The 27,116-nt window shown below is 39.3% G+C and overlaps 1 protein-coding gene across 3 annotated transcripts in view; it reads left to right on the forward strand.

Moving 5' to 3' along the window:
- RFX4 (regulatory factor X4) overlaps nt 1–27,116 on the forward strand; it is an 87,713-nt gene that overhangs the window by 54,676 nt on the left and 5,921 nt on the right. For 2 of the 3 annotated variants that reach the window (XM_048300908.1, XM_048300910.1), the window contains 8 exons: nt 959–1,017; nt 2,576–2,720; nt 6,000–6,094; nt 7,488–7,605; nt 12,250–12,369; nt 13,652–13,813; nt 20,011–20,173; nt 22,574–22,712. In XM_048300908.1, the coding sequence (XP_048156865.1) occupies nt 959–1,017; nt 2,576–2,720; nt 6,000–6,094; nt 7,488–7,605; nt 12,250–12,369; nt 13,652–13,813; nt 20,011–20,173; nt 22,574–22,712 (1,001 nt within the window). The remainder of the gene's footprint in view (nt 1–958; nt 1,018–2,575; nt 2,721–5,999; nt 6,095–7,487; nt 7,606–12,249; nt 12,370–13,651; nt 13,814–20,010; nt 20,174–22,573; nt 22,713–27,116) is intronic. The other variant, XM_048300909.1, reaches the window with a different exon arrangement.

Raw genomic sequence — 27,116 nt, forward strand, 5'->3', positions numbered from 1 at the left:
CTTTATGTACAGTGTGGAGGGAAAACTCACTCTGTGACCACATTTAACATCTCTTTGGATAGATCTCCAAATCTGGTGCTTTTGATATGAGGAAAATACTGCATGCACCCTGCCTTTTACATGAGCCTTTGTTGCTTCTGCAGCTGTTTCCTCCTCCCAGAATTTGTGAGAGTACACAGCCAGTGGAGGTACTGACAGGAGGAACTGCAAGCATGGGTCATTTTTGCAGTTCCCAAGTCACTGATTTCAGCCAAAAAATACACAATTCAACATTTTAAAAGCTCATTTTCCAAGAATAGGAAATATCTTAATGCAAGGTCCATATCACTTGCAAAGATTTAAACTGGGAACAGAGGAGTGGCAAGTACCTCCTGGGCCATTTCAGCCCATAATGTATTGGTATGTCATGCAATTGCTTTCAGAAACTTAGATCAAATTCTACCTGAAACTGGATCAGAGTTTAGCCCCTACTAGTCCAGTCAAAAGACTCCTCCAAAACTTGATTGCATGAAGATTTAGCAACCTTTTCTCATTTCCACACATAATGTAGCTATTGTTATTTTATATGTGCTTATTCTTGCACCAACATTTTTCTTTCTATTAAATTGTTCTTTCTGTTCTTCAGTTCCTTTGTGTAGCAAGAGAAAATTTGCTATGCTGAACAAGCAAAGCTTTTCCATTGTCCTCTGTTTCTCTTGTCATCTCATTATTCACAGCATCTATAAATAATTGCTTGTAATATGTCTCTGTAAAATTGATTGAGCATCTAGATTTAAGAGTTTAGGTCAAGGTTTAAATTAGGTTAAAACTGGGGTATTTGAGTGAATTTTATTTAGCCACAATTTTGTATGGCAAACTGGATCTATTTTGTTGTTTTTCTTGTTTTAATTTAGTAATTTCTGAAGTAATTATCTTTATTTAGCACAGTATGTAAATATGTATCTCTTCTTTCCTGCAGTGTCCAGAAGATTCTCACAAATACTACGGCGACAGACATCCCTAAATCATCTCTGCCAAGTAAATATTTCAGTTACCCAAGTTTGATGAATGCCATTTTTACTGACTTTTCAAATAATTTTATGAACTGACAGGTTGGATTTCACTCAGAGGAGGAGATCACATTAGCAGTTTGTCTCCAACATTTGTTGTGGCCACCTTTACACAATCAAAAAGTAATCATTGAAAAATGCTTTTCTAGACAACTGGGAACCCCTGATCATTAAATTCAGCAGGGTACTTTCATGAAACAAAATTAATATTTGATTTGAAGAGCTGGTTCATTTCCAGGAAATAAATGAGAGGCATTCCATTGATTTCAGAGCAGTTTGTATTGGGCCAATTGCAAAGCAAGAAAAATTGCTACATGCCCAACAATAAATTCCAAGCCTAATTGTATATTATAAATCAAATGCAAATTAGTAAAACGGGAAAACAGCTGAACTGGGGTTTTAAATAGACATGTTCTTGTAACCATAGCAAGTGAATATAGAAACTGCTCCAAAGTGTTTGGTTTTCACCAGTTCACATCAGAATTACCTGTCAAAAAGTCATGAAGCCTAATCCTGTGTTGTATAAAAAGGGAGAGAATGCATTGAATTCATTAACATTTTATCCATGTATTGGAGGGGATAGGTTTTTCTTCCCTATCACCTGAAAGCTCCACTTTTGAAAGGTGTATCCAAAACCCCAGATTAACCCTGTGAGGGGTGAAGCTCACAGGAAGAAGTTTTGGGGGAAAAAACCACTCCTGCAAGGAATTTTTGGTAGGTTTCTTCCTCCATTATTTTAGTGGTGGAGACAGATACCTGTGCTACCTTTCCCCAAAAACAGTAGATCATCACTGAGCTCTGGAGGTCCATAGCGATTCAGAGGAAATCGAGATAAAGAAACCACAACCATCTGCATCAAACCTGGGATCAAATCTCTTAGGTGAAGGACTCTTCAAGTGCATCACTCCTTCGGGGAAGCTGAAAAACCTTAGTGTGTGTTATCATCTGTGCTTAACTTACAGAGATGTGTATATGGCCATGATCTTGTGTCACTTCCTTTCCTCTCAGTCCATCCTCCCCATTACCAACAGCAGATCCCTGTCTCAACCAGCCAAGACATGGATCTGATGAGGAGACCAGCAGCTTTAACCTTTTCATGTGGCTGAGGGAAGAATGAGAGTCTTCAAAGACTGGGAGAGGGGAGGGTACAAACCTGAGTGGGGTTTGTTTGGTATTGGCTTGATTTTTCTTGTTGCTTTTTTGTTCTGACCTGAAGCTTGTCATGAAAACCAGCAGAGCTTTTAGAGTTTGAGGAGTCTAGCAACGGCAGCATCAGATTAGAGTTGTTCATTAGGGTTTGTGGTGGATGTAATCAAAATACTTGCAGTTGATTAAAGTAGGCAAAATGACTCAAGAGTTCTCTTGTTAGAGGGCCCTGTAATATTCGTAAGACATCAAGCTGGTGGGTGGGGGTCCATGAGGAGAATCAACTCAGTGAGCCCAGCTAAGGAAGCGTAAAAGGGGTTAAAGCCTATTTTTTAACCTAATAAAGCATGAACTAATGAATAGATTGGATTGGATTACAGGCATCAAGAACAGTGATCCACAGTGCAGACATCACATTTCAAATGCTGGAGGACTGGAGGAATGTGGATCTGAATAGCATTACCAAACAAACCCTCTATACTATGGAGGACTCACGGGAGGAACACAGAAAGCTCATCATACAACGTAAGAGCAGAATCTTCAAATAAAGCCAGGTGAACTTGGCTTCCTGCTGCAAACAAAGCTCAGAGAAAGTAGTGCTGGTTTTGAACCATTGGTTTGCTTGGAGGCTTAAGATAGATACAGAAGTATTTACCAAAACGTAAGAGAAAGCCCTGTCAAGGTCTTAAGTTTTGGGGCAAAGGTCTGGGCACTTGACGTTCCTTGACGCATTCCTTTCTAGTATCCAGAACAGCCATTGGCACAAAACTTGCACCCAAATTCAGGAGGATTTTTTCCATGAACCTGGGCAAACTAAATCTATGAGTTAACCATCGAATGTGTGAAAGTCCAATTTTTCCTGCTCTAGTATTACAGAATTGTCTTTTGAATGGTTTTGACACTTAAGTGGCTGTGTATTTGAGTCCCTTGTAAACTTGTTTATAAAAAGCTCCTTTTTACACAATGATTTCATAACCAAGATCGTTTGATGGGATAAGCTTTCACCCTAAACTTTTATGACTAAGTGTAAGTCCCATATCAAACAAGCTCATTGGCTAATTTAGCTACTGTCTAGTATAGTGAAGGGCATGGACTTGAAAGTGACTTTGGAGATATTGGCAAATTGGTTTTACAATTAAAGATCTTCTGCAAATATAAAATATTCCTTCCATCATCCAGCAAGTGTTGCATAGTTATAAGTTTAGGTGTAACCCGAAGCACACTGAGTTTTGTTGCTCTGAGGCAACAGAGCTTTGTCTTTAACATCCTACACATAACCTCGTTTCCTGTGAACTCACCTGTTGTATTGCCATCTCTCTCCTGAGGAGGACCAGTCATCTTTTACCCAGAATCTGCCTTTACAGGGCACCACGCAGGCAGCCACTTGTGGGAGCCCAGCAAGGGTAGGTTTGCTAGTGAGGTAACACTTTCAGGGAGTGGCTGGGAACACAAGGGGCGACGCCTTCACGGGTATGCTGGACTCTGTAAGGTTGACTTTGGCAGTCATCCTGCTGTGCTAACACTTGAATTCTTCTCCTCAGTTCAGGGATGGGCCTTGCATTCTCTGCTAGCTCTATTTTTCAGGTAGAGGTTCTTGGTATTTCCTCTCTTTCTTAACCCTTGATTCATTTCATGGCCCTCTTCCCTTTTGAGAAGACAGAAACTTGACATGGCAGCAAAGGAGGTAGCATACAGTGAGACTGAAGTCCAGAAGCTGAGTGAATCCTTCTGTCATTTGTTATGTTTTCTATATCTACCCAACATCCTACCACTGGCCAAAAAAGAGTTTTCAAAGTTATGCTCTAGTAGCAGCAACATTTTTGGCTGCCATTCAGAACATCCTTAATGTTTAAGGAAGCTTCTTGTGTATGTGCTCTTAGCACAATAAAATCAAATGGAATTTTCCTGAATGCTGTTGGCTTTGTGCAAGTTTCTCCATGTTGTAGGTGTATATAGTCCAAAAAGCAGTTAGTCAGAAATGGTAAGCTAATAGCTCATGAGATGGGATGCCAGTGAGGTGTTCAGATACCTATAGAGATTATTCTCGAACTTAGAATTTTTCCCCCCCATCTTTGATGTTTATTCTACTTGACCAAAGATCTTTTCACACTTATATAGCATGGATTTAAGGCCTGTTTTCATACTCTTGGTACTAATAATCAAGAAAGTATAATTTCAGCTACTATAATTAGCAAAAAGCAAACAGGTTTATATGCCTATAAACAAACTTAAACAGAGAAAAATCAATGGGTATAAGAGCACCTTTTTCCTGTTCCTCTAGGGTACCCACCTCTGACAGGATTTCTGCTTTATTCCCACATTCTCAGATCCTGTTGAGGTATTTTTAACAATCACTAAATGTTGGGGTCTCCTCCCTGTAGCAACTAAAGGCTAAACATTTAATTTTCTCAAATAGGTCATTGTACACAGTTGCATTGCTCCAGCAGCAAAGCAGGCAACTGATTTGTTTTTCCACTCTTGCTCCCCTCTTTGCACAGCATATGAATTACTTCATCTGTTGTATCAGGCAGTTTTTGTCCAGCCAAATACTCAGGTAAGGAGACAACATTTAGATTCCTCTGTGATCCTGTTCTGAATAAAGGGAGGTTGCCCATTCAATAAAAGAATGAAACAAAATAAGGGTGGCCCAAACATCATTTCCCTTCTTCCCCAACTAATGTTTCTGGTACCTCAGCCTTTGCAAGACTCAGTTAAACAAAGTTGTAGTCAGGTGTTTAGCAAATGCATTCCTGCTCATCTTCCTGATCCTACGGAATCAGGGAGGTTGTTCTTCGCATTATTGTTGGATAGCCTCTCTGGCTCATTTCCCTGGCTATCATCTCTAACCTTTGCCTCCTCCACCCCCCTCACTATCTTTCCTGTGGAGGGAAATTCCTTCCTCCTGTTACTTATAATTAGTCATAAATGGAATTGCTTAGCACGTTGAAATCATCCTGTAACACAGCAGGTAGAAAGTATCTTTCTTCTTGACCTACTGGGCCTTTTATTTGAGCTGAGTTAAAGAATAGTTTGTTGAGGTGTCAAAGCACACGATTCTTTGTCTTCCAGCCATTGGTTCTCATATGTAAATGACCTGAAGTTTTAAGGACTGCAGCTGAATGACTTTTTAAAACTTTTTGTACTAAAATATTAATATGTGCACTTGGAAAAGATTAAAAAGTATACAGATTGCTTTTTGCAACTCTTCTCGATCATAAGTAGAGTATTTCTGCACTGATAACAATTTGTTTTGAAGAAGCAGAAGTTTATGGACATTCTTTGTGTGTGTGTGTGTGTGTCTGGCATTGCAAAGAGATGATTTGCAGCAGTTAAATCATGTTTTTGCAACTAAAGCATTATACAGATGAGCGCCCTATCAACAATACTCATTCACTTGGTGCCTAGAAGAATCTTTATGCATTTCTAAATCAATTTCATGCATGACATTTTTTCATCACCAGGATCAAGGCCTAGTTTCTCACTCTTCATAGAGAACACCATAAATGTTTCACTTCTGGGCACACCAGGCAACTTAAATTAAAAACACTAATTTTAAAAAATAGGTTCTGGTTGGCTCACATTAAAATAACACTTTCAATGACTGCATCACTTTCAGTAGAAACAAAGTAAGAGACCCAGCAAACTTTTTGGGTCAGCACCAAGAAAGATGCATTTGTTTCAGTTAAGCAATCTATTAAAAAAGAGCACAGTAAACTTGTGATTCTTTTGGTAGCCTTTTGTGACTCTTGTTTGAAACAGAATCTAAGTACTAAGGTGGGCTGTTTTTTTTGTTTTGTGTGCCAGTGTATCAGGAGTTTGACCACCTTTTGGAGGAGCAATCCCCCATTGAGTCGTACATTGAGTGGCTGGATTCCATGGTGGACAGATGTGTTGTAAAGGTTGGTAAGGAGGAGTGAGTCACTGATGTGCATTATGAGCTCAATTCAGGTAATACATTTTTAGAAAAAGTAAAAATAATTACAAAAAAAAAAAAAAAAGGAGTTGGTAATGAGCTCACATTCAGGATTTTGCTTTATTCTGCCCTTGTTTATTTTATTCCAAAAGATGGTATTCAAGAATGAACAGGGTTGAAGATTCCAGTCAAATCAATTTTTCAGGGATATGGAGAGGTGAATTCAGAGTCATCCTAATGATACAGTGCAAAGAAAAACATAGTCTGGCCTTCTAAGACTTTAATGAAAAGGATATTTAAGATAGCTAATTAATTTATATACAATCAAATGTAAGGATGAAAGTCTAGATTACCATTCAATCAAGGACACATTTATGTTCCTTTTGAGCTGATATGGAATACCAAGGACTTGTGTTTTATTTTAATTAAAGTGCATGCAGAAACCTACTAACAAAGCTTTAGAATGTATTTTCAAAAGCAATCCGGCATCACAATTATTTTACATAGAGTATGAAAATATGTAACTGATTATTTTAACTTCTCTTGCCTCTTTGTATTAGGATGTTCTTTTAGAGTTTCAACCCTTCATTCCAGTTGTTAGAGCTCAGAAGTAAAACCAAAACAAACCAAAATATGCTGCCTCTCTCTCTGCTACAAAATAGCCGTATAGAAAACAACAGATAATCCCCCAGATTACTTGAATACTTTGATTGTTTTGGGGAACTTCTCTTCTAGTCAGTGGAATGCAATTTGAAATTCTGGCCAGAGCTGTTAATTTTAGTGAAGAACTTGACATGAATTTTAATAGCAGAGTGGGTGAATCTAATTCTTTAACACATATAGGGCTATAATAAATACATTTTTGAAGACTTGATGCCTAAAGTGTGCTTTCTGGAAAGTATTTTTCCTGGTAAAATGACTAAGTGAATTCACAAAAGTAAAAATGAGAAGGAACAAAAAAGTTTATATTCAATATTAAACCTTATTTGAAATAGTAATATAAATTTTCAGTGTAGATCAAACATTATTGATTATAAATTGCTTCCTTGAATAGAAGCAAGAATGAACATGTTAGTACTTAGGTTAAGATGAAGATCAGAGCAATTTTTTGCAGTCCTTTTATCATGTGTAAAGGAGACCCAGTCTTGAATAATACTTCATTGTTTCCTCTTTCTGAAGGTTGTCCATGGTTATAAGGTGGTTTTTGTCTAAGGCCACTTTGAGTTTGGGTTTTTAAATTTGTAGTGTATATTTTAATGTGAAGATGGTGGTAAGTAGTTTTTCAGTATAAAAAAAGAAGGTGGATACATGCATCATTCAGCTGTATTGCTGGTAGAAATAAAAGTTTCTCCATGTCAGACACATCTGTCTTCTTGCAGGTAGCTGCCAAGAGACAAGGCTCTTTGAAGAAAGTAGCACAGCAGTTTCTCCTGATGTGGTCCTGTTTTGGCACTCGAGTGATTCGGGACATGACTTTGCACAGTGCACCCAGCTTTGGTACTTTGATTTTGTTGTAATATTTGCATGTCACAGTCAAAGAAAGCTGTGTCCTAGCTTGTAATGTACATTTTAAGTGAAAACATAACCAGTTTTCACATGTCCAGGGCTCTATTAAAAAATAGGCTGGGGCTCTTGACATTTGGAAATAATGCTCAGACAGATGTCTGTCTTCAAGGCGCAGCCAGGGGAGATGAAAACGTTGCTACTTCCTTCTGTTTGCTGTTAGGAGCTGCAGTGATCAGTCATGGGGCAGCTGGAGGAGTCCATTACAGCAGCATTCCCTAATGCACTTCAGTGCAAAGTGAGCCTGCTTACCCAAACCACTCTGGCCACGTGTTGAGCCAAGAGAGATGACTTTGTGCTGAAGTGGATGAAAAGCTCTCCAGTGAAACACTTTGCCAGCTCTCCTCTTAAGGACATAGCATTTGAAACTGGTCTTTGCAAAGCGAGAGTGCTTCTGTAATCTGGAGAGAGTCTCTTCCATTTCTTAAGAAGTCAGACAGGATGAAAAAATAGATTTTTACATTTTAAATGAAAAAGCACATTGCTTTTCTACACTGTTTGAAATGGGGCTTTGTCCTGGGATACAAACAGTTCAGATTAAAATCAGTTAAAAGCAAGAATGACTAGACTGGTGTGTTGTGAGTGTGAACATTTAGTCACTTGGGACCCGACTTTGCATGAGAGATGCTTTTTATAAATGCACATTTTTCCAAATATGTTTCTAGAAGATCAATGAAGAGTGGTTTTACATGGGTATTACATTGAAAAACTGCAAGGTTTTCTGCTGGCTGAGCTTTGATGTCTCTTACGCTTTTAGAACCACCTCATAGCATAAATTGTCAGTTAGATACAATATGGTATTTATATAATATGTTTTATATATTTATATCTCATGTAATATATATTTATATAACATGTTTATCTTTTAATCTGAAGCTACTTTCATTTCCATTGTAAAAGAGTTTTCCAAACAGGTATTAGTAAGTCATCATTAGACATCAGGATAGTGACCATCCCCAAGGTGATTACAATTTCAATCTGTGTTTTCAGCAAAAAACACAAACCTGTTCAGGTGCGATGCTAGTGGAGGCAGGAGGAGCCCTGAAGTTTTGAATATCAAAACCATATCCTTATCCTATCAGGCAGAAGCCTGGGATATCCCTATCCAAGTGTCACAAATGTTATTTAGCCATGGACACAAATTCATCATAATCTACATTAATGATGCTACTCTTTCACTGCAAGGTCATTTGATACATTGTTTGTGAATTAGAGTTGAGCAAGTTCCAAAAAAATAACCCCTGAATGTAAAAAGCTCAGAGCTAGATTGCAGAAACTCTTCTGCACTTAATTTACACAGTTCTTTCTAGCTTTTCAGAATTATGTATGTATTGAGTTCTGTGGAGAGAAACAAAGACTGACTTACTATTCTAAATATTTACATATATATACTTTTGTTCTCAACTTAGATAAAAGTTTTGCATTTTTACTGCATTGGGAACTTTTTCAGCGGACTGATTTTTTAATTATTTTTTCCACTTCATACAATATATGGACTCAGATGCTCACAGTGTAATTTTTTTTTTTAAGTGAAATAATGTGTTAGATGATAGGATTTTTATTATGTACAGAACAGCACATTTTTACCTTTGAAACAGATGATTCCAAAATCTGATTGAAGGAAGTGGTAATACCTGGCACTGGAGTGACTGGCACAAAGATTTGATTCCACAAAGCTTTTAAGCATGGTGACATTGGCAGGTTGAAACAATCTCTGGCAGAAAAAATTTAAAAAGCTGCTCTCTCTCTTGCTCCCTCTCTCTTTTTCTCTCTGCCTGCCTCCCTCCCTGCCTCCCTCTTTCCTGCTTATGCATATCAAAGGCACAGTTGGTGGCAATGTTTGGGTAATGCACCCAGTGTATAAAGTAACTAATTAGTAATAGAAACTCCGTGATTTTCTCCAGATCTGGAAATCTCACTGTTGTTTTGCTACTTACACGTAATTGCTGTATCTCCTAATAGATGCTGGTACTTGCTGTGCCTCAGCTGGGTAATCATTGCCATGATTTCTGTTAACCCCTGAAGATTAGAGCCAAATGCTATTTATCGTTGTAGCTACAGTCTCTTGACTGTCTTCTTACCTTTTCCTAAAGAAGTGAATGATTTGTGGGCTACAAATGGATCCATTTCAGTACTTAAAGATAGGCTTGAAAGAGCCCAGCAGTTTCATGTGAGAAACAGTAGCTTGCAAACACAGAATAAATTTTGGTACATTGTGCTGAATAGCCATTCACTGTGAGGCTGAAATGCATGCCCTCATATCAGTTTCACTCTATAGCTTACATTTCATCTGACTTATTTAAAAATATAAAAATATTGCATTCATTGCATTCAGTACCAAAGCCTTGTTTGTCTGGTGTCTTTCACGCAAATTCTGGGCTCAAAAACTCTGTGCAGAGCTTAAAAATACACAGTGGGAGAAATAATAGGAGAGGAAGAGAGAAATTCAAAAGAGTGACAAGGGCACTGGAGTGTTTTTAAATGCTGCATTCAGTATTGCCAACCCCAAGTCTTCAAAATTAGGCATTAGACCCCCCCAAAAACAAAGACTTTTTTAAAATGGCAGATCTTGGGTTCTTGTTTGCTTGCAAGCATTACAGTGTTTAGAGTTTGCACTTCCAAATATTTTTATGAAACTACAAGCAACTTTCCTTTTTTTAATGAAGGCTGAGTAAGGAGTTTGATAGAAAATAGTAAATATGCTGAGCTTTATACCACTACATGAAGTTTGTCAGCATTTTAGCCTGTTTTTCTTACCTTGAAGATACTTATCAGTAGTAACTGCACTAGAGACAATAGAAACTTCCCACTGAAAAAACTGTAGTCAGGAGAAGAGTGAGCATTTTGTGGAGATTCTTGAATATCTAGGTTTCCATTGGGGAAATCCTATGTCAGTAACAAGGTGATCAGCCGTATCTGCTGTCTTTATTGCACTTCTAAACCAAATAGGACTTTATTTAACAAGACTTTGAGCCCAAAAGGTTTTTGAAAAAAAGTTCTCTGCAGTAATTAAGTGAAGATCCCCACTTTTTACCCTTGAAAGGCTGGGGAAACTTGTTACCATTTTGATCTGCTTGGTCACATGAAACAAATGAAGAACTGGATTCTTCAGGTTCACCAGCCAGAGGTTTCCTCCCCATAGCAAAGGTGCTGCAGTCAGGTATATCCTGTTTCTGCTCTGCCTTGCCCAAGAGCACAGGGGCACATGTTCACCTCCCAGGGTGTGTGCCCAGCTCATACCAGTGACGACAAAACCATGCAGGCGTGGAGCGAGAGAATGAAACACAGAGACCATCGGAGTCACAAAGAAGAAGAATGTGCTCAGAGTCGCTCTGAAAGCTGAATTGCCAGCTAGGATTGAATAAGGATATTGGGTCTTTCAAACCACTTCTGCCCTACAGCAGCATGTTTGAGTACAGGAGCTGGAGTAGGGGTAATTATTCTTCATTGTGATAAAAGCCAGTATCTCAAGATAAACCTAACTTTCCTGTGAAGAAACCAGTCATTATGAAATTCAATTGAATTTGAAACTTGTTTGATCTTTTCCCCATGAAAGTATTTTTTGATCTTTTCCCCTCAAATATTTTTCCTCAAATGCAGTAAGGGAATTTCCAAAGGAATACCTCCACATGAGGTATTTTTGGGGTTTTTTTGTCTGGCAATAGCTGATTTCTGTTTCTATCTCAGATGATGACTTTTCACTGATTTAAGCTAGCTGCTGGATGAGCTATTATTTTAACCTCACTGTACTTGTCCTTGTCAGAATTACTTAGTGACTTAAATGAACATCTGTTAAATATTCTGTGCAAGTCTAATTGAACAAAGGAGCTTTAAAAAACCAAATCCATTGTATGATAGAGTCCTGTCTGGAGCTATTACAGGTACTTTGTGTCATGGAGCCTATTGCATAAATTGAACAAACTCCACCTTGATACTTGTCAGTGTCCCCCTGCAGATGGGTGTTAGTCCTTTCAGGAGGGCACTGTACAATGTTTCAGCTCTGATGCTTTGCTCCTCTTACTTTGCCCCCCAAAATGCATCTGTGGTGTCTTCTTACATATCTTTTTTTCTTGTGCTTTGTGATCTAGGGCAAACATTTCTTCACCATCCCTGATATGTATTATATAAATTATGGGAAGCAACTCACTTCCTTTCTGTGGAGGTAGTTCAGAAAATTCATACCAGGATGTCACTAAGGCAGCCAATTTGAGATTCCAGAAAATGATACGTCCTTTAGACAATAGGAAACAATTCTACTGTAGTGCAATTGTCAAAACTGACATTCAGTGCTAATGTAGGAGAAGAAGAATCCATCAAGTTCCAGCTTTCAGCTAGGTAGTCTTCTTGCACCCTAAACCACAACTGGTCATAGAAGCCTGTGTAAATCCAGGAATGAACAGTTTGCTACTCCCTGGTTCTACTTTGACCTCTCTTCTCACTCACCTTGAGTAAGAGAGATACTTCAGTACATGGCAGCAGTCTTACTTAGTGCTGTTTGTGTTGAGTACTGTAATAATTGGTTTAATGAGTGTATTGAGACAGTCAATGGCTTTTTTTGTTTGTTCACTTTATTACCAGGGTCTTTTCACCTTATTCACTTGATGTTCGATGACTACGTATTGTACCTGCTAGAATCACTCCACTGTCAGGAGAAAGCTAATGAGCTAATGAGGGCAATGAAGGGAGAAGGGAGCACAGGTGAGTCTGTTCTTTTATTCATTATTTGTTGTTTTATTCCATTGACTTCTCTATTTTTTATGTTAGGACATATCTTTATCCTTATCTAACCCGCTGAGGCTTATCCAGGAGCAAAGCGGTTTTCACTTCTATCATGGTGTGAAATAAATCATTTGGGAGGCATGCCTGGTTAATACATTCTGAAAGAGAGCTGCCTGCTTCACAACGTCATTCTGGATGTCTGAAACCCCATTCCTAAGCACTCATTTGGTGTTTCAGTGAGAAATTTTTGTCCTGAACCTTTTAACTTAGTTAATCTTTCTAAGCCACCATTGAATTTCAGTGGACTCAGTGTTAACAAGTTCACTGCTATCAGTAGATTTGTACCAGTCTAAGTAAGAGGAAGAGATAGCAGGAGAAAAGACAAATGGCAAAGCTGTTTTTTCTGGCACACTTATGTCCTGAGTGCCTGTACAGAAGGAGATTCTGGTCCTGCTCCACTCCACGCTGCCTGGCCAGAACAGAAGCAAGTGGGCATTGCCTTAAGTTTTTCTACTCCAGGCAACCCCTTGTAATAGGGGGTCCTCAGTGATCTTCCTTCCTTGCATCTCCCACTAATTTTGGCAAATTAAACATCTCTGTCACATTTGGAAAGTTTCATTCTCCATTTTAGCTGTGGCTTAATTTGTCACCCTGTAGATTTATGGGAAGAAAAGCAATTCAGTGATTAGGGTACTATCTTCTGTGTGGTGAAAGACTTGAATTTAATTCATTGCCCTGCCATAGCCTCTTGGGTTTTTGACAAATAAGTTGCTTATTCTTGCATATTTTCCACATACCTTTGGCAGCTAAAACCATCCAGAATATCCTCCTTTTTCAGTCAACAAAGAAAGAAAGAAGATCATGGCCAGAAGCCACAGGAATGTCCCAGAGACTCCTGTTTCTTTCCAATGTCTCTAGAAGGTGTAGGAATGCCTAACTCAGACTGGACTTCTAATTTTAGATATATAATAGTACATTATAGGAGTATAACCCTTAAGCTGTCCATGCACCGGTTTCCTGCCTATGCAACAGGAAAAACAGCACTTTCCTTTAAGAGGTCTTCTGCAGGTATGCTGAAGGTTGTAATGGTGAATGTTATAGAAGTACTTCTTTCAAAGATTTGTGGTTCCTTCTACGTATTTCTCGAAACACACTCTACAGAGCTTAACTGCTTGCATTTCTTTTTTTTTTTTTTTTAGTTTCTCGGTGTTCCTTGACTCTACCTTTAGCTAAGTTTGATGGGTTTTCTCTCATTCTGCAGCAGAATTACGAGAAGAAATTATTCTGAGTGAACCAGCAGCTCCAACTCCCTCCCCAGTGCCATTCTCCCCAGCTAAATCTGCCACCTCCGTGGAAGTGCCCTCTGCCCCGTCACCCATCAGCAACCAGTCCCCAGAGTATGGTGGCATAACAGCTACTACAGGTAGGTTGGCTTCTGAGAGATAAATCTGCTTGGAGGTGCCTTTTGCACTTGGTCTCCTAAAACTGAGCCTGAGAACATGATGTGCTGGCTTGCAAGATATGAGAAGCCTTCCCAAGCAAAAAATCTGTTCTCACTGTATCCAAACGTGATGTGCAGTCTACCAGGAAAAAGATCTGATGTTTGGATGTTTTATACCCCTGAAGGAAGTGTGCCAAGTATTTTAGGTTTAGTGGGGTTTGCAAAATCTCAAATCACTGGTGGTTCAGGAATTCTTAGCTGGTAAAGTGGGAGATGGGTATCTTTCAACATATTTAACACCCAAATATGTTTAAATAGCTGTGCAAGTTTCTCTTGGGAATGTTTTACACATTGCTGATGACTTTCATCTATCAATCTTAGAGATAGGAATTACATGTTTGAAGCCTATTTTCAGTATTATATTCTATTATGGCAACTGATACTGTTGTTGTATTCTGCTGGGCCCACAAATTAAAAAAAATCTACACTTCAAGGACAGCTTAAACTTGTGTGTAGGATTGATAGAAAACAATAAGCATAAAACCAGCTTCTCGTTTGGGCTGCATAAATGGCCAACATCTTCTGTGCTCTAGAGTAAAGCTCATTACCTTTTGGATGTGGGCAGGACAGTCTGTCTGTATGATCAAAAGACAGTGTTCCCTTAGCTCATGGAAAGAAAGGCAGAAATGTGAGTGACTTTCAGAAGGCATTTCAGGCAGTGAAATTCCAGCTTTGCTGCTCCTCATTGAATAGGATGTACAGTCCGAATGTGGAAACTATCGCTTTTGTGATGTACTAGAAAAGTTACAAAATCTTCTTGAAAGAATGTCATAAAGTGGTGATTTACCACACTAGAGAATTTGGCAGTGACCAAAGAACTAATAAATCTTTCTGAAAAATGTTTTTCATGTTTTCAAAGGCGCCACAGGGAAGCACAATGCATGTTGTGTTGGAAAGAGATTTTAAAATATTTGTCCCTACATCACAACTTAAGCTTTTTCACTGTTGGAGGCAATACAATACTTAGGAGGGAAATAGGAAGTTATTACCACCAGGACAGGTAGACAAGAGAGAGATGATTCCTAGACAGGGCAGGTGACCATGCGGCTTCATTTCAGGTGACAGTGGAGGTGGTGAGGATCTTTGACTCTTGTTGAAACATTGATGCTGCTTGGAACTTGACCTGTAGGCATTGTGGGATGGTTGTGATGCCAGAACTAGAACTAAGTATGATGCAGGGCTGTACCCAGAAGTAAAAGACTGAAAAGAAGGGAACTGTGTGTTCTCCAGGGCCATTGACAGGAAAGGAGATTTGAGGGACTTGTGTTTAGGCTGCAGATACCGTAACTCTAAATGTCATAAAACAGTTAACCAAAAGCCATTCGCCCTTGTCCTGTCACTGCATGTCTTTGTAAGAAGTCCCTTTCCATCTTTCCCTTCAGGTACTGAAAGACCACAATTGTTCCCATACTAGAACTTTTTCAGCAAGAAAGCTATTTCTGATTATTTTAGTTCTTTCTTCTCAGCTTTTCATTTTTAAGTTGTTTTAAAAGCTTTTGTTCGGTTGAATTGGATTTTACTCTTATGGTTTGGTGCAGTCTTGCTTTTGAGAGTGTGAAAACCATTTTTGTCTTGCACAAGCCAAATTTGTCAATGCAAGTAATGCTCTGGTTAAAATTAAATATGAATATGTGGCTATTTCTTTTTTCTTAATTTGAGCAATTAGAAATGCTTCTGTTTCCCATGTTCATCATGTAGATGGACTGGTTTTAGTTTGCTTTTTAGTTTGCGAACCATTACACCGTGGAATGCAGTGTTTATTCACATAAAGCAACATGAAATAACAACTGTCTCAGCTAAAGGAAATTGCTACACTTTAAAATAGGAGTGCTGAAGGTGTATTACATATACTCATACTAGTTTACATACAGATCTGTGGCATTACATAGAATATTTTGAAACAGGAATCTCTGTTCTGGAAAGATGTATTTGAAGTACACCATTGATTTTCTTATGTGTCTTTTATGAGGTAAATGTAAAATTCTACAAATGCTTTGCAGACCTTGAGAACTAGTTCCATTGGTCACTGTTAGCTCTCAGTTCCCCAATTTAAGGCATCATTAACTCTTTCTTGCTTGTGACATTAGCAATAAAAGTTAACTATTAAACTTGCATTTTAACCTTTTTAGCTTCAGTCAGGAGTCAGTACAAAACCAGCAAATTAAACTGTTGCAATTACATGATACTGAGCAAAAGAAAGGTAAATCCTATGTATCACACTCTGTGGTAGAACATCTGTCATGGCACCACTAACATTTTATTTAAAACTTTTTGTTAGGTTACTAGACAGTTAAAAGGCTAATTAGTTTCCATCCTTTCTAAATCACAAAGGCCAGATTAATGATTGTTCAAGCTGCGACAATATTGTAATAAAAGTGATAGCTATATGGCTGACTATGCTGTTCTCTCTTAAAGCCCCTCTTAAAGCTCTGATTACTCATTGCCAATGCAATAGTTTTTGGACAACACAAAATGAACTCTAAATTGTTAGTTCCTAATATGTTAGTGAACTGTGGAGTCTGCTCTTCAGTTTTAAGAAATATATGCATGAAATAAGCCTTCAGGTCAGCAATGGTCATTAAAAGTCATTGTTCTTCCAAGTCTGGGCTTGGTATTAAAGTTCTGGGAGTACTGGCACAGATCTAGCCCTCCCATATTTGTGTGTAGAAGTAGAACATTTTGGTTCTTTTCCTAAAGCTTCAGCTCCTGGACCCATACGAGTATTTGAGAACATCAGCTCTTGTTCAACAACCAGAGTTTAATTCTCATAGCTGCAGAGTGCAAAACTCACAGGTTTCAATTTTAAAAGGCAATCCTTGCCTTCAAATGGAAGGGCTTGTGTTTGTCTAAAGCTTTATAGGTGAAGTGATCTGTCTGTTTTGTGGGGACAGAATGGAGGTCTGACTCTGGATTTCTGACTGCTTGAGGGTGACAGTACTGCTCGCTGTCAAACATAATGCACAGTGCTGGGAGTGTCTCACTGTGTCTTGGTGGTCATTTGCTCCAGCCTAAAGCAGATATAAAATGCAGCATCATGAAGCAACTTCTGGGGTTTTTCTGCACTGGTGTACGTGATGGCATCAATGACAACAGGGCTGTTGTTGGACTAATAGCAGTTCCATTTATATTTGGCTTCCCTACAGGTCAAATGGCCTCTTGGTTAGTATCCTCAAAATCACTTTTTTTTTAAAGAGAAAAGAAAAACAAGTGATAATAAATGAACTTCCCTATTTTAATCAAACCCTGCATGTTCAGAACACAAAGCAGAGCAAATTGTTGCTCAATCACTATTGTTTTTGCTTATTTCAAAAAAGCAGTTCAGTTGGGTTCAGTCATATCTAAAAGAGACTTCACCTCTTGAAGTTCAGTTCTGCAACCAGCTGAGGAAATTAATCATATAGGACTGGGACCTAGGCAGGTATTAAGAGGTGGCTATGAGAACCTTTCAGACTTAACTCATTCCTCCTTTTCCACCCACCCCAACATTGGCAGTATCCTGGTTGACCTGGTATGTACTTAAACACAGTCTGAAAATCTGTTGTCATCTTCCACCCTTCCTCTCTGTCTTTGTAATTAGGTCACTGAAAATAATGGCATTCCTGCTACAAAGGTAAAAAGAGATGAGGCAACTGTAGGTTCCCCAGAACATTCTGAAAAAAAACATTTGCATGGCTTTCTGTCATTCTGTAAATCCAGAGTAAAGCCCAACTTTTGTTTCTAAACCATAACTGGCAAAAGAAGGGGGGTGTTCCCTTGAGCAGCTGTGTGAGGTACTATCCTGTAGTACTCAGACATTTCTTGGCTAGGAGAATTAAACAAAGATACTCACAGCTCTCCTAGTGCAAGATCTACTTTCTACATTTGTTTCTGTGACATCTGCACAAGCACAAAATTTGTTACTCTCCAACCATTTATTTTAAAGTTGAACTGAGGTGGCTTCCAGTTAGGTTTGAATGCCAGGATTGGCATCTCTCATCCAAGGAATTTGACTTCCCACAGGGAGCACATGAAACAACTTGCTCTCCTGGACTCACTAATTTTCCTCAGACTATGATAAGATCCCCACTATTTTCCAAAAAAAGAAAAAGAGATTGTCACAATGTCTGAGGCCAGTCAAATCACTATCTTTGTTAAAAGGCAAAGGATCTTTTAGCTCTGTTATTACTGCTTCTCCTTGGAGCTGGGAAGGTCATGAGTTTTTTGGCTCAAGGGCCAATTATTTTGTTGGGGAAAAAAAAATCAGATCAAAGTAAAACTTTTGTTTTATGGTGAACAGAAAAAGTGGGAAGAAAACACCAAACAATAATATTACCTAAAAATAAGTATTTTGGGTTTTTCATCCTCTTTGTTGTTCTTCTTTCTTTTCTCTTTGTTTTTGCCTTTTGCATTTAGGCCTGTTTTGAAAGAAAGTTGCAAATTTTCTTTTGGAAGATAACACTGGGAAAATATGTTGACCTTTTGAAATTGAAATGTTTCATTAAAATATTCTGTAGACAAGTTGTTGATATTTTCAAAACTCTCTTGTTTTCAAATGAAGCTATTTGGTAACTGCATAAGTACTTTTAGTCCCTTCCACCTAGACTGTATCTTTTAGTAAAGGCAGGCTTCCTTAAACATTTTCCTCAATTCAAGGAACCATGAATGCTTACTTGTCCATGGCAACATGGGGTAGCTTTTCTTCTTGGGGTCTTGAGAACCTCAGTGGTCCTTTGCATTGGGAGGAGATGAAGACAGAAAATTCAAGAGTCAGTGGCAGAAAACGCAGGCATGTGAAAACAGACCTATCACAAATACTCTTGGCCATAACACATCCAAGGATTTCTATTGTAAGAGCACCAAATCACACCCTGCTGAAGTATTTCAAGTTGCACTTACCTTGTGAAGCTCAGAATACCTTCATCCAGTCCCAGAATTTCCCATTAAAAAAAAAAAAAGCCTGATTTTGCCAGATAGAATCACACACACCTGAAGAAAACTATGCACATCTGAAATAGGCTTTTCATTTCCCAAAGCCATGGAGTGGACACAGACCTGGGAGTACAATCGTTTCCCCTCTGAATTAGGCCCTTTCATGCTACAGGAAGTCCTAGAATCCATACTGAAAAAAACTGAGTCACCTCCTGCAATTCCTTTTAGCTAAAGAAAAAGAGTCAAGAGTGCCCAGAGCCCCCCAAACCAGTGTTCTCATTGGGTTAAATTCAGTGTTCTGGTCCTCATTTGCAGGGTAATCTCAGCCAGTATGGTCATGACCTCCAGCAAGAGCTATGTTATACTGGAACAATGGATCTGTCAGCCTCCTGAGTGAAAGGGGTGTGTGCAAAGGACAAAGGTTTCTCAGCAGCTGGCTCATGAAACTGGAGTTCCTGCCTGGAAGGGATCAGGATGATTAAAAAACTCAGCACCTTCTAAGCAAAATGGAAAACCCACTTCTTTGCTGTTCCCACAAACTCTCTACATGACAAAAATAAATTAAGTCCAGTCTCTGCTGCCACTAAAAAAAACCAGAAAGAAACATTATTTGCAGGAAGGAAATGACCTGGCTATTTCTATCTATCTACTTGTTATAATTTGGGGATCTTTGTAGTGCTGCCACTACAAGGGCTGGTACCTAATTGGGTGGAACAGGTACAAACTGCAAAAGGATTCAAGAGATTTATTTGCATAGCACCCATCTTTTTCTAATCCTTCGTTGTTCTGATCATACCTCCTGCCTCAGTCCAGGCCTCAGAGCTGAGCAGACCAGCAGCCCTCTCCATGTGAGAGAGACCTCAGGGTTTGGTGCATCATGCCTGAGAAATCTTAGCACTGGTGTTCTTCCATTTCTAAGTCCTATTCCAGGGTTTTGTTTTATTCTGCAAAATTATTTCAACACCACACTGGAAGTCCACAGTGTGAGCCATTCCAGATATGTTTCATTCTTCTGGATCCTCGTGTGCTCCAAATGATCTACGTATGCTTATATTTATGCCTCAGATATGACCGGTTTGTTCACTTTTGTCAGTGCACTTTCCATGGCCATTGCCTGTTCGGTTGTTTTCCTATAATTGTCTCAAGGCATGGCACCTCTGTGGATGGCAGCCCGTGTTAATTGTGTTCCTTTGGCTCCTCTCTGCCTGCAGGGGCTATGCAATCCTACACCTGGTCACTCACCTACACCGTGACAACAGCTGCCGGGTCGCCTGCAGAGAATTCCCAACAGCTGCCCTGCATGAGGAGTCCACACGTGCCTTCCTCATCTGTCACACACCGCATACCTGTTTATCCCCACAGAGAAGAACACGGGTAAGGCGCTTCTCAGTGGCTTGGGGGAAGTGGGGGTTATGTATTTTTGGTGGGTTTTGGATGAACTTCTGCTTAGATGTTTTTTTGAAATACAGTAAAAGCTGTTTCTTGATACAGTTAAGTCTGTATTGCAAAGATGCTGGTATCATAATTCTTTGGCTGTTGTTGCTATTGTATAATTATACTAAGTCTTAGTTTTATAATCTCATTTAATTCTATTCAAAACCACAGTAGGCCTGGAGGATATTTTCTAAAAGAGAAGGCTTCAGTAGATTTCTTCTCTGATTCCTGTTTTCCTGTGCCATGTTTTAAAAAGCTAAATGTGCCTAGAGAACAACCCTACTATACCATGTCTCAGGAGAAGGGATCCTTCTCTTTTGCTCAGCACTGCTGAGACCACATCTGGATCCAATCCTGTGCTCCCCAGTACCAGACAGACCCAGGGATACTGGAGTAAGACCATAAAAGGGCCACTTTGATGATGATTGTGGGACTGGACTATCTGTCATACCAAGAGAGGCTGAGAGAGCTGAGGTTATTTGGCATTGGGCAGAGAGGGTTCAGGGAGGGTCTTATCAGTGGGGGGTGATAAGAAGACAGAGACAGGTTCTTTTCAGTGGTATTTAATGACAGGACAAGCACAAATAGAAGTACAAGAAATTCTGCTTAAGCATAAATGAACACAAAACTTGTTTTATTGTAAATGTGATCAAACACTGGAGCAGGTTGCCCAGAAAGGCTATGGAATCTCCATCCTTGCTGATGTACAGACTCCATCTGGACACAATCCTGGGCAGGCTGCTCTAGTAGACCCTGCTTTGAACACGGGGGTTAGACTAGATAAACTCCACAGGTCCCTTCCAGCCTCAGTGATTCAATGACTACTGTTAACCTGCAGATTAAAAAATGTCCACAGTTTGAAGATACAGACACATTATCACCATAACATCCTAATATTTTCCATCACCAAAATCTGCTCAAGGCTCTCAATTTAAATAATTACAGGTATAAATTTATGTAACATTATTTGATCTGGAAAATCTTCAGACACTAAAGCTCTCAGTGCTGCTTTCATTAAGCAGCACTTCTTCTGTGCCATCCTCATTTGATTCAGTGCATAACTCATAGATATCCATAATGAAAAAAAACAATCATAAACTAATCAATGGAGAAGGAACAGATAATACAGCAAGATTAGCAAATGCCCGTTTGCTGCCATGATGCAAGAGTTTCAAAAGGTTTTACTGTGTCCCTCAGTCTTGTTGCAAACTCATTAACTTTGCAGGAGTGCTTTTCCAGTGTGAAAGACTCTCAGCTGTTTGGAAGGGTATCAGTAAATTATTTTGAACCCTGCATCTTCTTCCATCTTGGATGTGATTAGGTTTAGATACCTGTTTGAATGTCACTGCTAAGCCCTTACTGGGAAAACTTGGATAAGGAGAAAGGGAACATTCCTCTTATCCAGAAATATGACTGTTTGGTGGAGGCAGAAATAGAGCAGCACAGAGGTTTGGGAGCTAAGAGTATTCAAGACTTGGAACAGACCACAGTAAGGCAGTGTCTATGTTATATATGTGTGTGTATATATGTGAGAATTTATTGTTCCTGCAGAAATCCCTTGCCTCTGGTGTTAGATGGATTATGGTGATTTGAGGAAACATTTGATTCTAGGTGAATCAACTTTTCTGAAAGACAACAAAGATCAGATGTTCACATGTTCACAAAGATGGGGAGATGGCAGAAAGTGTCCATGCATCTTCTGCTAGCGAATGGTCCAAACAATGGTGGCCAACAAACACTGACTCAATAGCTAAGGAAACTGCTCCCTCCTTTGCCCCTGGATGTCCCTAGACAGGAGGCTGGGAATCAAAAAGAAAGTGGACAGGTTCTCCAATCTCACATCCCACTCTCTTACTGAGTTGACTGTGCTAAAGCTGAACATTGTATGCTTCAGATTCAAACTAATTCACTTCTCTCCCTCCCAAAAAAGGAACATCTGGCTGCAGTACAAGGAGATAGCTGAACTTGTCGTAGTTCTTCAAGTCAGGGCTTACTATACTTCCTCAGCCTGGATAGCAGTTTACTGGGAACGTGGCATTAGATAACAATAGAGGGGAAAGACACTTTCTCTTCAGAAAGTGTGGAGCTGAGTCTGCAGTTCAAAATTAGTCACAGAAACAGGCTGGGTCTCTCTATTTGCTGTTGTGCTGGACACACACTTTCACTAGTGGCATCTGCTTCCCATCTGAGCTGAAAAATACCTTTTTGAAAAAGATTTAAAATATCATCCTCCTATTAGAAAAACCCCTCCAAAACAATGGTATGTTTCATAGAAGTCATGGAATGATTAGTGGGAATAAATCATTGTTCATACTAAAAGTGGTTTTTGATGTATTTTAGATACACAGGAAGTTACAACTATGGTAGCTATAGCAACCAGCATCCCCATCCAATGCAGAGTCAGTATCCATCCTTACCACATGATACTGCTATTTCTGGACCACTTCACTACTCAGCTTACCACAGAAGCTCTTCACAGGTAATTTGCTTTTATTACTTGATGATGGTTGTTATAACATTTAAAATAAATTTACTTTGTAAATTTATCAGCATATTAGCTGTCTGAATCAATAATCTGTCTAGATATTGATGGCTCCTGATTTTTTTTCACCTTCTAATATTACCTAGGTATCTTTTCATTTTGCTGGAGATCAGATGTAGCTTTAGATTGTGAATATAAAATATTAACTCTAAAATCCAGCAGTCTGGATCATGGAAAGTGTTTCTGTTTTAAGGAGTAGCTAAAGCAAAACCGAATATAACTAGTTGTATGATTCTTAGGTGTTGGGAGCAGGAAGAGATCCCCAAGAAGAAACAAAAGTGTTTTCATACAGCTGAATATGCAGAGGCCACAGTGAATTCTTCTGGGGTCTCTGCTTTTGAGGATACCGCTGTTTAGGAAATTGCCAAAACAGTCAGTTCTGCATATAGTTTGAATAATTTCAGGACAACATTGCAGAGGCTGTTTAATCTGTATCCTATACTCTCCTACTACAGTGCTGAGAAATTATATCAGTAACTCTTCCACCTCACGAAACTGAGCCAGTAGGAGCCAGCCCAGATTGAATGTGAAGATCAGATCTGGCAAGAGTTCCAGAGCAGTGCCACTGTTGGAGGGCTTTAGTGCCTCATGCAGCTGGTGCTTCCTCAGTGTGGGCAGCTGCTCTCTGGGCTCTCTCCTGGAAGATTAGCAAAGGGCAGATACAGGGAGGAGGTGATGGCATTGGGATATTCCACCCATGTGGCACCACTTACACTTTATTTATAAAAATAAATTAATTATTTCTTTATTAAAACAAATAATTGATATAAATTATTTATTTTAATAAATATATTTATAATTTTTTTATTTTATAAATTTATAAAATTTATTAAAATATTTATAAAATTTATGAAAGTATATCAGGGACTGCCATGCTTAACTATCATCGCTGGACTGCAACAGTTCCATACTGGATGCAAAGATGTGAATTTGGTAGTGCTTTGAAACAGAGCACACAAAAGCTGCATCTCATTCTGGTCTTTGGCATCAGTCTGACACATGATCTTAGAGGAGTCATTTCTCCTTTTTATGCTTCATTTTCCCTAGCTGTAAGATAAGAATAATGGTATTGATCTCCTTGAAGCTTTTTGAGATCTGTACAAACCCAATATGCTCATTTGGAGCAGCTCAACAATGGCTCCCTATCTTATGGAAAGGACAAGCTACAACTTCTCACCCATTTGTGCAGCACCTGGTCTGTCAGACTACATGAGGTATCCACGTTTGTCAGAGGGCTTTTGCAGCTGCTGTATCTTCAGTAGGAAAGTGAGTGAACATTTAAATGCAGTGTCCTTGGACAAGTTTGTTTTCCTCCATTTTTCAGTATGGGTCTTACCCTGTTATCTCAAGAAACAAGTAAAGCAAATCAAGATCAACACATTTTTAGTTTATTCATGTCCTGGTTAACATGTCGTATGCAAACAGTAGCAAACATTGAACTCAGGCAAGTATTTTTCATACTGTAGTAGGCTGTCTCTACAGGTGCAGATGTCAGATCATTTTTTCCTCTCTTGCTAGTCTTTGAACTGTTCTGAACACATATGAAGAACAGCTACGCTTTAATGATCACACTTTGAAGGAAAATTATTTCAATTTCTATGTAGAATGTTCTTTCTCATGCTGCTTACAAACTGAGATGAAACTGCACAGCAGGACACAGCCAACAAAACCCTATCAATGTACTTGTTCTGTACTGAGAGGAGCTACAAACTGGAACCTTACTTTTGAAGAATTATCTAAAAGCCTTTGACAGTTTGATACAGAATTTGCTGACAGTCTTTTTAGAGCTAAGTTAGCATCGGTAAAATTCCTGCCCTGATAATAAGTCCTTTCTTAGCTACTTTTAACAAAAAAAAAAAGTTCATAAGATGTCCCTGAGAAGATGTTAGGAACTGCTCTTTTTCTAGTGGTCTTTGTGAAGGGAACACATTGGAAGGAATTGCAGTAGGACTCATGATGTCGCAAAATAAAACACAGGAAGCCAAATTTACAATGAATATATCAACAGCTGCCACTATACTGAAACAAAAGGAGCTGCAATGTGCAGAGCTGTGGGAGTATAATCAGCTGAGAAGAGGAGGCATTGACCATAATGTTCAAAAGAACTCTTTGTTATAATCTACATTCTGGCCAAATATAGAACTTTGGCTCAACTTTAGCAACTACTCCACCATGCTCTTTAGGATAGTGTCTAGGGATTAACTCCTAAGAAAAAAAAGCTCTGTGTGTGTGGTAAATTCTCCTCTGCAAAAATGGATTCAGGGAGAGCCCTTGTCCTAGACAAGGGTCTGAGCCAAAACAGGTGACATGTAGTTGAGGTGAGGTTTAAGCTGCAGCTATAAATAACTATTTTGGTCTTGAAGAACTTCATGTCCAACCTCTTTCTGTGGAAGAGAGTGACACACTCCAGGTTTAAGAGTTTTGATTTTGTCATTGGAATTTTAGAGTGAGACTGTGCTGAGGAAGAAGTCACACAGACATAGATGTTATACTATCTACTATTTTACTATTTACTATTAAATATTTTGTTACAGCTCTTGAAAAGTGCAGGTGGGGGTCTTGGCAGTATAGGCTAATTCCCACTGATGGCTACAACTCTTTTGGATGACAGGAACAGTCTGTTCAAACCTTGGTCTTAACCCTAATTTTTCCTTCTTCCCTCACCATCTGTGAATAATCCTCAGAACAGGTCCTTACTTGTAATTCCAGGCCTGATTGCTCATTTCTTGTCTTGGCTTACTGGCCAGGAGCCTGGCAGACAAATGAAAAATGATCTACAGGTTGATCTGTTACTACCTAATCCTCTAAGCCATAGGGCAGGAGTGCACACAATACTCTGATGCTACTCCACCATCATATAGAAGAGGACTGTTTAGTGTGTGTGTATATAAACACGTCTGTACTGACACTTTATTTCATCAGTTCTCTGCTTCTGCAGTTTTAGGTACCAGATGCCAGGGTAGGAAATAGACAACGCTGTCTAAAAGCCTCTGAGAGGTCTCATCATCCTGTGTTGAGTTTAGCAGAGAGTTACCTCCTTCAAAGGTAACCCCTTCACAAAGTCACACCTAATTCACCTCCACAGGGGAGGCTTGACTGGCTTCTGAGCACAGCTTTTATCTGTGCAACAGATCTTATCTTACAGCAACGTTCACCCTGGCTGGACAGGTCTTAATCCTCTTTCAGGCTATCCAAAAGTATTTCAATTCATATAGTTCTACCTTTTCCTTAAACACAAACTAATTCATGCTGCAGTAATTTTTCTTTGTAAATTTCAAGGCTAACACTTTTAGTAGGAAGAATAATTAGAGAAATGCGCAGCAGTACACATTTTAACATATCTGGTAACATATGAAGATGCACATCATTAAGGGTAAGCACCCTAATGTGTAGCTGTAGTGAGTCACACTGTAGGTTCAGTTATCCAGGTCTTATCTCTAGCAGTGACCAGAAACAGATGTGTGGAGGAAGTCTTAGAAGTAGGGTAAGTAGAAGGTGGTCCTTTCACCAGCATAGCTATGATGCCTCTGGCAAGAGCTAACCTAGAGATATCCTGAGTAAGAAGCAGCAGCTGGAATGATGTCTTTTGTAGCAAACCACTCTCTGTCTTTGAGCTTTTTTGTACATATAGACTTTGCCAGGGGTTGCATGAAACACTCATTCTCTTGCTGATTTTAAGTCTGTTATCTCATAATTGCACTGGGTGCCCTAGGGTTTTTTGAATGATGAGAATAGGGAATATTCATGAATTCCCATTTATCTACTCTGACCATTTAAGACATTATAGATCTGCATCATTCCATCCTCACCTCCTCCCTGTCATCTCTCCTCTGGAGCTGAGTGTTAGCATCTCTTTAGTTTCTGTTGTGACAGGTGCTTTGTGCACAGGAGTTATTCAAGGACTGCAGGGCAGGCATAGTCTGGGGAGGCTGTGAATGTCCTGTTCTCTCAGTTGTCCTGAGCATGGAACCTGATGGAGCTGGAGCTCCCCTCCAGCCTTTCTGTGCAAACCTGATCTCAGAGCAGATCGGAGGGACTCAGTCAAGAACCTGCCAGATCAGTCACCTAGATGTGGGAATCACTTCTAGATGCTCCACTAAACACAGCCTCATTTTACCTTTTCTCCTTTACCACTTCCAAAATGGAACAACCATCTCCAAACAGTCAATCTCACGTGACAGCCATAGAAGCAGCACAGCAATGTTTCTCCTTTTGTACCACGCAGCTCCTACCTTAAAGATAAGAATGAACCTATCCATTTATTTATTTTTGCTGCCTTTAAGCTGCATTTATGAAGATCGTAGTTTACTTCCATGGCCTGGACAGAAGAAATCAGTCTGG

Source organism: Corvus hawaiiensis, chromosome 4 (assembly GCF_020740725.1).
Source record: "Corvus hawaiiensis isolate bCorHaw1 chromosome 4, bCorHaw1.pri.cur, whole genome shotgun sequence".
NCBI classification, from domain to species: Eukaryota; Metazoa; Chordata; class Aves; order Passeriformes; family Corvidae; genus Corvus; species Corvus hawaiiensis.